The sequence below is a fragment of the Sabethes cyaneus genome, chromosome 3 (genome assembly GCF_943734655.1).
Source record: "Sabethes cyaneus chromosome 3, idSabCyanKW18_F2, whole genome shotgun sequence".
NCBI lineage: Eukaryota > Metazoa > Arthropoda > Insecta > Diptera > Culicidae > Sabethes > Sabethes cyaneus.
Window position 1 is genome coordinate 30,526,270 of NC_071355.1, and position 12,277 is coordinate 30,538,546.

The following is a 12,277-nucleotide window of genomic DNA, read 5'->3' on the forward strand; positions in this document are numbered from 1 at the left end:
AATTAAATGTCCTCAAATGTACTACAGATAAGTCTTCACTTTCATTCATATTTGAGAACTGTTGCAAGTTACCCCGTTTGACGGTACTGCTATACAATAAAAAGTTGGAAAAACTGGCGACCGAGATATAAATAAAATGAAAGTACATTCAAAACTGATCTTAAAATATGCTAAGTCACTTGTCTCTTTTAGTATCTTCATCATTTAATTTGCATTTCCAAAAAGTGTTCCTCAGTCTTTTAGAGACATATATCATAATGTTTACTATATCCCATCGTCCTGTTAGCAGCAAGGTACGATGCTAGAGTTTAATAGGATCATTTCACTCGCCCCGCAATAGTCCTGTACTCTAATAACCGGCTGCGAAGTCTGTCGTTAAAGAAGGGTATTGTGTTAAAGACGCCCGGCCGAGATTTTTGGCACACTTATATTATATTCTACAGTGGTTCAAGCGATGCTAACTTTAGCTGCCAGTAGGTGCCTATTTACGGAAAATTTTACTTGTAAAAACGGTAGAATTTATGCTTCAAATCAATTTTTAAAGCAAATAAAGCAACATATGATATTTACACCTTCCAGAAAGTTACGTATGTTCATAGTATCAAAAAGTTTGTAGAACATGTCGAACCTGTTAGATGAGGTTTTGTGTACAAAAAGTTTAAAAAACTGATTCTAAGGGGGTCACGACAGAAAATCAATTATATCTCGCAAACCATATGATGCAGATACTTAGTATCCTCGGCAAAGTTTAATGAAATTCAAAGTTCTACAACTCTGCTGAACACATGACCATGCTATCTAGTTCCTATAAAAATTTAATTTTTTCAAATTTTTTATCCCCTTAATCTCTAATTATATTAAAATGTCATTAGATGCAGAATACTTTTTTATGAAACTTCTCCTAAGACACCTAAGCTCGAAAACGTCAGGAAAAGGGAGAAAAAACTTTTGACCGCCTTTTTCCGAAATGGTCCCACTGTGCGGCAATGACGCAGACCGCTTCCAGTGATATGGTGCCGTAGGCGCTCACTACTCTCATGCTCATCAGTCTGTACGTGCTATTCAAACGCGATAGATTTCTTTTCGTTCTTAATGCCGAGATCCATGCGGGGCTCTCATACCTAAGTATTGACGTGGTTACACTAGCCAGGAGCCTCCTCCTGCTACTATTTATCGCCTAATTGTTTGTCAATATAACGACCCCAAGTTATTTGGTATCATTTTTGTGTCAATTCTGTGCCATTTTTGTGTTAGTTCTTAAGTTTTCTTCGACCCTTTTTTCATTTATCTTTTTTTTTTGGTTTTATTTTTCTATCATATTTGTATTATTTTGGTTTTTTATATTTTTTGGCCCAGTTGTGTTCAAAATGATCATTTTTGTGTCATTTCCGCGTCATTTTATAATTTCTATAACATTTTTGCGTTATTTCTGTGTCAACTTTTGTGCCGTTCTGGGGTTTTGTGTTTTATTTGTTTTTGTTTCATTTTTTTATTTTCTCAGTTTTATTTTATTTTTTCAGTGTTTTATTTTTCTATTACTTCCTGTATTATTTTTGTATTATTTTTTGTTATATTTTGTCGTTTTCGTGATAGTTTTCTTTTTGAATCCACTATTTATACTTTATTTTTATTGATACTGATCTTAGTTCATCAGACTGTCCAAGTTTTTTCCAATTAGTTTTTAAATATTTTACTTGAAAATATTAGTTTCAAGATGGTTGGTTCAAAAGTTATGAATAACGAGCAAATCGAATAATTTACAAACTGTAAAATATTTTTGGAAAATAAATGCGCCAAATGCATTAGTGCCCAGCTTGTGGGACTAACTTTTAATAAATAAACTTTAATTATTGGGCTCGTACTCCAGTGTGCCCTATCCCAGCAATACCAGTGTTTCAGTCCGATAGAAAAATTAAAATATTTACCTGGAGTGGAAGTTTCCGTCAGAAGCGGCAAGAAAGTACTGGAACCTTCCTTCAAATCTTCCAGCACTGTTGAAACGAAACCGACGGCACTTTTGTCATGTTCAAACGAACTGGTAGTATTCGAAATGGATTGAAGTATCTCCTCAGTGATCTCCAGTATGTTTCTTGTAGTAGTACTCATTGATCCCGCCTCATTTCTTCTATCATAATCAGCTGTTGTAATCGGTTCCAAAGTACTGGTAGTAGTAGAAGTAGAAGTAGTACTAGTACTAACGGTACTAGTTACGTCCGTTGTCACACTTCCAATAGGTTGAAACTCCATTCGGTTACGATTTCTATGCTTACCGTTAGCACCGGAAGCTTGCCCGTAATTTCTTTGCCTCTGTTGACTAGATCGACCGCCGGCGGAAGCCAGCTCCGGTGAAACTTCTTCGCGATTGCTGGTGGTATCAAAAAGACTCATATCGATGAGGGGTCCCTCATCGTCCTCCGTCCGCGGTGCTGGTTTCGTTCGGCGCCGGAACGCTCCGTTAGGTCGAGGTCTTTTCCCAAAACCGGTGCGATTGAAATGATCCTTCCTAAAGACCGCAATTTCCACAAACGCCGTCGACGTCATCGGAACGGGTGTTGTCGTTGTTGAACTGCCCAAAGTGGCACTAGTTTCAAAGTCTGTCTCCACCGATAGGCTACGATTGTCTTCTTCGTGCTCTTCATCACCATCCTCTGTTTCATCGCGAAAACTGGACGGTTTGTGCTCCTTTAAATGTTTTCTAATATCTTTCAAATCGTTGATTTTGTTTTTCAGCACCCTAATCAACATGTCCACCTGAGTTCGACTGCGTTTCCAGCTGTTTTCGTCCTCATAAATAATGTTCGAACAGTTTACCTTACCAACGACTGTCACAAAGCATTTCGTTCCTGTTCCAGCCTCATCGTTCTCCAGTGATTGATTGTTCTTCTTCAACACCGAACTTTTCTCAAAGTTTCCCTCAATTTCTCGCAGCGTGTTCTGCAGTTCCCGAATCACACTTTCGATCTGATTGCCTCCCGTAGTGTCTCTTTTGCTTCTTCCGTTAGTATGACTAGATTTTACCTCCTTTTCCAACTCCACTACCGACCTGACAACTCGCAATAGTTCCACCATCTCCGGGTTAGCTTCGAAAAACAACTCCTCGTGGGAGGACACGTCCCGTTTCTGTCGCCGTCCCCGGTGGCCGCCCTCTCCGCGGCTCAGCAGCATGCTGTGATGTTTGTTGTCCCGCTTGGACTTAATCTTGGTGTAGATCAGCCCATCCGGGGTGAAGCAGGCGCAATTGCGCTTGTTTTGACTAGAAAGTTTGTTAATCTCGGCCAGATGGTTCTGCAGCTGCAGGTGGAATTTGCACTTGTGCCGCCGCCAGCGGCCATCTTCACTAACGCAGCGCCACTTCTGGCCGGCGACGCAGTTTTGCTGCAGCGACGGATTCGAGCACTCGTTGTTTAGGCGTTCCATTTTCGACCGGTACGGTGTCATCGGCAGGTGGTTGTCCAGCGGGTCATGATGAGCTGTGTTGATGAAAAAGAATTGTTTAAAAATAAGCAGTTTAAAACGATTTTTGCTAACCTTCACTAACTGCAAAGTGCAGAGCCTCCTGGTGGTCGATAACATAATCTTCGTGATCCTGACGGATGTCCGATGGTTCCGAATCAGCTTCTTCCGCGTGAAGTTCATCATCTAATGGAATGAAACACGTTAGAAAACTTGTACCCGTATGAGGTCCGTTGATCATAACCCACCTTCATGTTCACTATCGTGATCCTCATCATCATCGTCATGTTCGTGCGAACCAAAATCGAGCGTAACCTCTTCCCTTCTGTCGGCTTCGGTTACAGCTTCTAGCGGAGCCACCTTATCTCGTTCCAACTGCTCCGCAGTAATCATCGTCCCATTAGCGCCATTCATTCGAGCACTATATCGTGCCGCAGCTGCTTTCATCCTTTGTTCCTGCATCTGCTCGGGAGTCTCCCGCCGACCCGAACTTTCTATCAGAAACGTGTCGGGCCACTTGTCGATTGCGTTCCTATGCCTATTCAGTATCAGTGGCAAGAAACTCCTTCCGTCCATATGCGGTGGCGGAGCCACCCCTCCAATATCCAAAAAGGTCGGCGCCAGGTCCACATTCAGCACAATTTCGTCAACCCTGCAAGAAACAGTTAGAGGTTAGAAGTTAGAACGAGCCGAACTCGCAGCAACGTTAAACGATCGTCGGATTTTACGGACACACTGGCCGGTTCGATCCCGGGGCCTCGCATCAGGAACGGAACTCGCACGTCGAACTCGAACGGGAAGCTTTTACCCTTGATCAGGCCAAACTGCCCCAGATGGTACCCGTGATCCGAGGTGTAGATGATGTAGGTATTGTCCAGCTCGCCGAGGGCCTTCAGCTCCTGGTAGACCCGTTCGACGGCGACGTCCACCGATTGGAGCGTCTGCAACCGTTTCGTCATCAACAGATCGGTAAACTTGCGATGGATCGGTGCCATCGGTTGAGTCACCCGCAGAATCCACTGTTTGTCCGGATTCGGTGCATGATCGTAGGCGGGTGTACTGCAAACGAGTAAAGAGAGAAGAATATTAACGATCGTCAACCAGACACATTAACGCGATGCAAGCGGATTAATAAATGAATACATTATTGGGATTAATTCAACGCCGGCTGGCCGTAAATCATGAACCGCAAGTGGCTTGACTTGCAAATCTATTTCAATTGGACGACGCAATTGATGACACGGCCCTTTGGTATATTGCACATTGCCAATTCACCACCGACGGACTTTGTCCGTTCACACGAGGGAAAAGTGCTCAACGAGGATTCTAAATATATGCTCCGTATGGCGCTACTATTTGTAGCTTTAGTGTTGTTACTCCTGTGGAATATTGATATTGCAAACTCTAAACTGATTTTATAATTAATGAGGTTGATGCTCTGCACATGCATGTTGTTGCAGTAAAAATCCATAAATAAGACATTCGCACTACTGTTTTCTAACCGAAAATACACAGATTTGATTCAAACCAATTCAAAAGAGAAAGCATCATGGTCGTAAAAAATTACTATTTTAACTCAATTCAATTCTAACAGCAGTCTAGTTTAAATAAAGGGATATAGTGGCACTGACACGCCGAGGATGGGGAACTCAGAGGCACGTGGGTCACATTTTTTCAAAAATTTAATGTCAAACATTTTAAGCATCCAACTGTACGGATCAGATGACTTCATTTCTAATTAAGTATTTCTCTTGCTTTCTATAATGCAGTGGTCAGCCAAAGATTTGGCACATCGGTGCTTTACACGTGTTGTGCTATTCCGAATTTTCGCATTACTGCTCAGATGTAAATTTTTTATTCAGTTAATTAAGTATATTATAAATCCATTTTTTATCACTCGTCACAATGCGATGAAGGAAACCGTTCTTTCTTTGTCGCTAGAGCAAAAGAGCGTTGATAGACGGAAACCCGACGCTCAGTGTCACTTGGCTTCATATCATAGGAAGCTTAAGTTGATCGCTTTTGAAACAGTTCCAAAGCATTCTATCGGCTTAGAGGGTAGCTTCTAATGCTGACGCAAGCTCTTTTTGCATTTGCCATGGATTCACGTTAAGCAATGGCTCCTTGGTGGGGTACCTTGGGTACCTTGGTGGAACAAAAGCTTAGATAAATTTCGGAAGAAAACCCGGAAACTGTTCAACCAGGCCAAATGGACACAACAGTGGGAAGCATATAAGCAAACCCTCACTGCCTATAATAAGGAAATACGGAGATCAAGGAGGATACACTAGAGGCATACATGTGAGAACATTGAAAGTACTCCAGCAACAGCAAGATTGCAGAAAATCCTCGCTAAAGATCATCCAAATGGGTTAGGAACTTTGAAAAAAGAGGATGGCTCTTTTACTAAATCTACTAAAGAAACATTAGAGTTAATGATGAAAGCACATTTTACCTGCTCAGTCATTAACTCCTACGAAGACCAAAGTACACCGGCATTGAGAACTGTAACTCTTGAAACCAGGACAGACATTCATGAAATAGTGACTGAAATAACTGGGCTAGACAGAAACAGGAATGATGCTTGCAGTTTGGCCAAAAAATTTTTTACGAGAAGCAAGGTGGAATGGGCGATTGACACCTTTAAACCCTTCAAATCACCGGGTAGGGATGGAATCTTTCCTGTACTACTACAGAAGGGCAAGGCGTTTTTAACACCTACTTTGACAACCCTTTATCAGTCCAGCCGGATACTAGGCCATATACCAGCAGCATGGCAACAAGTGCGGGCCACTTTTATCCCGAAGGCCAATAAAAAGGACAAGACTTCACCAAAGTCCTTTAGGCCGATAAGCCTTTCGTCTGTTCTGCTGAAAATAATGGAAAAAATACTTGATGAGCATATAAAATTTTCTTTTGCTGAGATGCCGCATGAATTGTAAGACGGCAGCAGCGCAAGCGGCAGATTGACTGGATTCAAAAAAACAGTCAAATGACTTTTTGAAGTGGAGTTTGAATGCGGAAAGTTCGCATTCACGGCAGTCACATTCAACTTGCGATCCCTTTTCAAGCCCTGATTGTGGTCTTTAATAGTTGATGATCTTCTTCAACAGTTGACAGCCTTAGGCTTCGAAATAATTGGCTTCGCAGATGATATAGTCGTAATTGTTCGTGGGAAATTTGATTCTATTATCGCTGACCGAATGCAAATTGCTTTAAATTTTATTTCATCATGGTGTGATAGACAGGGCCTCAACATTAATGCCAATAAAACTACTATCACACCATTTACGAGAAGGAAAAAAGTTACATTGAGTAACATAAACTTGAAAGGAACACTTTTGAAACTTTCAGACACTGCCAAATACCTTGGAGTATTTCTTGACAGACAACTCAAATGCTCTATGGATATGTAAAAGAACTTTTGGTAAGCAATGGGGACTGAAACCGAAGATGATCCAGTGGATCTATTCGACTATTGTGAAACCCAGGAATACCTACGCCTCGTTGGTCTGGTGGCCAAAAACGAAAGAGAAAACTACCCAAATAAAGCTGGAAAAACTTCAAAGGCTAGCCACTCTCTCAATAACAGGTGCAATGAGAAGTACACCATCGAAGGCATTGGATGCTTTACTTTATATCATACAATTAGAAGCTGAAAAGAGTGCTCTGAGGATCAAAAGATCTATGAACCTCTTTGATGGTGATCTAACAGGTCATCTCAGTATTCTAAAGACTATTAGTATTAATCCTCTGGTAAACAATAATGAAGACTGGATGGCGAAAAAATACAACTTTGACCGAATTTTTAGTGTATTTGAGCCTAGGCGTGATTCCTGGGAAGACGGTGGTCCCGATTTTCGACTGTTTTTTCACAGAGCCAAGGCTCGACTGTTTTTTACACAGATAGTTCAAAAATGGACAACCAAGTGGGAGCAGGAGTAACTGGCCCAGGAATAGACATGTCAATTTGTATGGGTAGACGGCCAACTGTATTCCAAACTGAAATTCAAGCAATTCCAGAGTGTTCTACTGTGTGCTTGCGCAGAAACTATAGACATTCAAATATATGCATCATGTCCGATAGTCAAGCAGCTCTAAATGCTTTAAAGTCGGCGACATGCACATCAAAACACGTCTGGGAATGTATTCAATCACTCCAAAAATTGTCTTGTAACTAAGTCAACTTATATTGGGTCCCAGGTCACTGTGGAATTTATGGAAATGAGAGGGCTGATGCGCTTGCAAGACTCGGATCTTCTCAACAATTTATAGGACCTGAGCCCTTTTGCGGCCTATCTGCTTCTGCCTTAAAAATGGAGCTGAAGGCATGGGAATGCACGAAAGTGGAATCAAATTGGAACAACACTTTCAATGCTAGGCAGTCGAAACGGTTTATCTCTCCAAACATTTCTATGACTCGCAAAATACTGGAGCTTTCTAAGAAAGATCTAAGCATCTATACTGGTCTAATAACAGGACATTGTCCGAGCCGCTATCATCTGAAGATAATGGGAAAGCTCCATGATGATATATGTCACTTTTGCGGCATAGAAAAAGAAGACTCGGAACACCTGCTATGCCGATGTCCGGCAATTCTCAATAAAAGATTAAGGTTCTTCGAAGGAGGGCTGTTAGAACCCTTTGATATTTGGAGAACAATTCCCAGTACGGTAGTGCACTTTATCTGAAATGTATCACCGGACTGGACAAATGCTATTAGTCAAACAATGACGGTCACTTCTAATAGTGGTGCGTCATCTGGACAACATAGCTATAGTCGAATGGAGGATATATCACAATAGATCAAACAAATGGTCGCCGTGATAAAAATACCCAACATGGAAAAAAAGCAATGGCTCCAATTTACCGTCTTCGAAGGTTTCTGACTTTCCTTCACACGTGGACGGTCGTCAACATCGGAATGCACATCTTTGAAGTTTGTAATTTGGTCACTTTGACACAAACTTAATCGGATTATGGCCCCATTTAGTCTAAAGTTGGTTTTCTGGGTTTTCTTGGTCTTCTGGATCTTCTAGATCTTCTGGGTCTTTTGAAAATTCTGGGTTCTTTTAGATCGACCACGTATCACAAGTCTTTTGGGTCTTCTGAATTTTCTAGATCCTCTGAATCCTCTGGCTTTTGTCTCTCCTGGATCTTCTGGGTCCTCAGGCTCTATTAGGTTTTCTAGATCTTCTGGGCTTTTTTGTTTCTGTGGATCTTCTAGGTCTTCTCTCTTTGGAGTCTTTTGGGTCTTCCGGCTCTTTTGGGTCTTCTGGGTTTTCTGAGGCTTCTGGTTGTTCTGGACCTTCTGGGTCTTCTGAGACTTGGAATTAAATAATAAGAAAACTATTCCAATTTAATTCTACTATCTAGATATATTCGCGACAGATACGTATTTCGCCTACGACTTGCAGGCTTCCTCAGTGTCTGTTTCCGAAGTTTGAAAACAGACACCGAGAAAGCCTGCGAGTCGTAGGCGAAATACGTATCTGTCGCGAATAAATATAGATAGTAGAATTTAATTGGAATAGTTTTCTTTTTATTTAATTTCAGGTTTCGTATTCTACTAAGATGCGCCAAAAACTTCAGTCTTTTGAGACTACTGATTCTTTAATGTCTGTTGGGTCTTCTGTGTGTTCCAAGCCTTCTGGATTTACTGGGGTCCTCTGGCTCTTGTAGGTCTTCTAGATCATCTGGGTGTAGTTGGTCTCCTGGATCTCCCGGTTTTTCTAGGTTTTCCGCGTTTTCTGAATTTAATTTCTAGATTCTGCGCTTTCTGACTTTTTTAAGTCTTCTGGGTATACAGGGTCTTCTGGATCTTTTGGGTCTTTGAAGTCTTCTGGGTCTACGTCTAATAAATATTCTTGATGTTCTCTGGTTCTCGTAGGTCTTCTGGGTCTCCTTCGTCATCTGGGTCTCTTTAGTCTACCGAGTCTTTTGGGTCTTTTGTAACTTCTGGATTATTTGAACCTTCAGGGCTATCTGTTTTTTTTTTGCCCTAAAAGGGGTCTGGGTCTTTCGAAGTTTTGGATTTTCTTATTAGAAGCCTGATTCTGATTATTCTATCTTCTGTGTCTATCAAGTTTTTTGGGTTTTCTGGATCGTCTAGAACTTCTGGGTCCTCTGGCACTTGTATCTCTCGGGTTTTCTGTATGTTCGGCTCTTCTAGGTCTTCTGGGATTTTTTGTTCTTGCGGATCTTCTAGGTCTTCTGTGTCTATTGGGTCTTCCGGGTCTTTTGGGTTTTTTGGGTCTTCTGAATCTTCTGGATGTTCTAGGCCTCCTGGGTTTACTGACTCTTCTATGTCTTTTGGGTCTTCTGCGTCTTCTAAGTCTTCTGGGTTTTCTGGGTTCTCTGACTTTAGTAGGTCTCCTGTGTGTGGTTACCCTTCTAGATCTCCTGGGACTTTTGGGTCTTCCGCATCTTCTGAACCTGTTGAGACTTCTAGGTCTTCTGGTTGTGAGCCTTTTAATACATTTGGGTACTTGTGGGATCTCTAAATACTTATACTTATGGGTTTTCTAAGCCATCTGATTCTGGGTCTTGTGGATCTTCTGCGTCTTCTGAGTCTTCTGTGTCTACTGGGTCTTGTGGGTCTTCTAGCTCTTGTAGGTCTTCTGCGTCTACTGGGTCTGTTGGGTCTTCAGGGTCATTATCGTCTTTTGGATCACCTGGGTCTTCTGTGTCTTCCTGATTTTCTGAGTCTTATTTATCTTCTAGGTCTTCTGATTATCTGGTCTACAGATTTCTTCTGGGTCCACTGGATCTGTTGGGTCCTCTAGGTCATTATGGTGTTCTGGGTGACTTGGGTCTTCTTGGTCATCTGGGTCTTCTAAGTTTTCTGGGTCTTTTAAAACTTCTTGGACTTTTGGATCATTTAGATCTTATGGGTCTTCTAAATCTTCTGATTTTTCGGGCCTTTTAGGTGTACTGGGTCATCTAAGCTTTCTGATTCTTCTGGCTCTTCTGTATCTTCCAAGCCTGTTGGGTTTTCTGAATCGTCCAGATCTTCTGGGTCCATTGATACTTGTATCTCCTGCGTCTTCTGGGTCTTCGGCTCTTCTAGGTCTTCTGGGTTTTCTAGTTCTTGTGGATCTTTTAGGTGTGTCCATTTAGTATTTTGGGTTTTTTGGATTTTTTGGGTCTTCTGAGTCTTCTCGATGTTCTGTGCCTTCTGGGTTTACTGATTCTTCTGTGTTTTTGGGGTCTTCTGCGACTTCTATGTCTTTTGGGTCCGATGGCTCTAGTAGGTCTACCGCGTTTTCTGAATCAACTGGGTTTTTGGGACTTCTGGGATTCTTGGGTCTAAAAGACTGAGCCTTCTGATTATCTTGAATCTACAGAGTCTTCCGGATCTTTTGGGTCTTCTGAGTCTTCTGTGTCTACTGGATCTGTTGGATCTTCAGGGTCCTCTGGGCCATTATCGCTGTTTGGGTCACCTGGGTCTTTGGGTATTCTGGGTCTTCTTTAACTTCTAGGTCTTCTGGTTACCTGGTCTTCAGATTTATTAGCTTTCTGGTCCTCGGCCTTTAATCAACGCACTTTTAGCAGTGATTGTGCACTTTAAAAGAGTGAAGTTTTACGAGAAATACAAGCATAAAATCGGAATTTTTAGAGAAAGCACACGTTTTTTGCAATTAAACCATTAGCGGTACTATCGTTCATTTTTAGAGGAAGAGGCTACAGGCCCACGCCATATTTTTCGTCATTTTATTTCTTCGGCATCTTAAAATTAAACTATTTAACATTAGCTTTAAACTGAGACAAAAATTCTAGGCGAGGAGCTTAGCGTTCCCTACTACCCCCACTCCCTAGTTTCACCAATAGCACTTCGAAAAAAATTGTCTATAGGGCTCTAATTTAGATGCTTTGCTTTTCATTTTATTTGTTAATTATGTTACCCTTGTATCGAATTGTTTCAAAGCATTGATTTATGTCATGTAAATTGCAATTCTCTCCTTCGACCAATGAGAAAAAAACGTGAAGGAAAAAAGAAAAAATAACGACATGTAAAAAATACCAACGATAGAAAAATGGTGATAGAAAAGGTAAAGACAGCAAAAAGTGAAAAAAAAGAACGGGAGAAAAAAGAGAAAACGAGGCAAAAAGAGAAGGCTGAGGCAAAAAAGAAGAGACGCAAACGCAAAAGATAGAAAGAAAAATGAAAAGAAAGAAGCAAGAACGCTCAAGAAAACCAGAAAGAAAATGAGGACAAACTGGACAAAAAAAGAAGAAAAAACGGAACACAAAGAAAGGAGAAAAAATGGGACACAAAAAGAGGAAATACGGCAGGAAAAGCAAGAAAATTGAGAAACGAGGACAGAAAAAGCGGAAAACGGATGAAAAAATAAAAACGGAACACAAATAGCATTAAAAGAAAAAGAACATTGACCAAACTCGTGTTTTTAGTTTTTGACCTTGAAATGCATTAATGGCATTAATATTAATATTCTTTTTTTGAAACGATGCTTCTACAATTGATGGAAGAGCGGTAGGGGAAAGTAATGAAAATTTTTTTGGGAAAGGAGGGGAAAGAGTGGAAAGAAAGGGGGGGGGGTAACAGGTAGCTACGCTTAACAATTTGTTGTTGTGACTCCTACCTTTTGTCCAATGCTGGAAGGTGCATGGGTCAAACCAAGCTATAATAGAGATCAGGGTTCAAATCCGGTTAGAAGCGTAGCTACCTATTACCCCCCCCTTCCTTTCTACTCTTCCCCTCCTTTTCCAAAAAATTTTCATTACTTTCCCCTACCGCCCCTCCATCAATTGTAGAACCATCGTTTCAAAAAAATAGAAAAAGAACATCAAAACGTGACAAAAA

At 41.2% G+C, this 12,277-nt stretch overlaps 1 protein-coding gene across 1 annotated transcript in view; it reads right to left on the reverse strand.

The window, feature by feature from the left end:
• Window positions 1–12,277, reverse strand: part of LOC128739241 (extracellular sulfatase SULF-1 homolog) — a 47,037-nt gene that overhangs the window by 18,895 nt on the left and 15,865 nt on the right. Inside the window, exons 2-5 of the mRNA XM_053834701.1 lie at window positions 4,186–4,512; window positions 3,702–4,105; window positions 3,529–3,639; window positions 1,926–3,470 (exon numbers count right to left, since the gene is read on the reverse strand). Of these exons, the coding sequence (XP_053690676.1) occupies window positions 1,926–3,470; window positions 3,529–3,639; window positions 3,702–4,105; window positions 4,186–4,512 (2,387 nt within the window). The remainder of the gene's footprint in view (window positions 1–1,925; window positions 3,471–3,528; window positions 3,640–3,701; window positions 4,106–4,185; window positions 4,513–12,277) is intronic.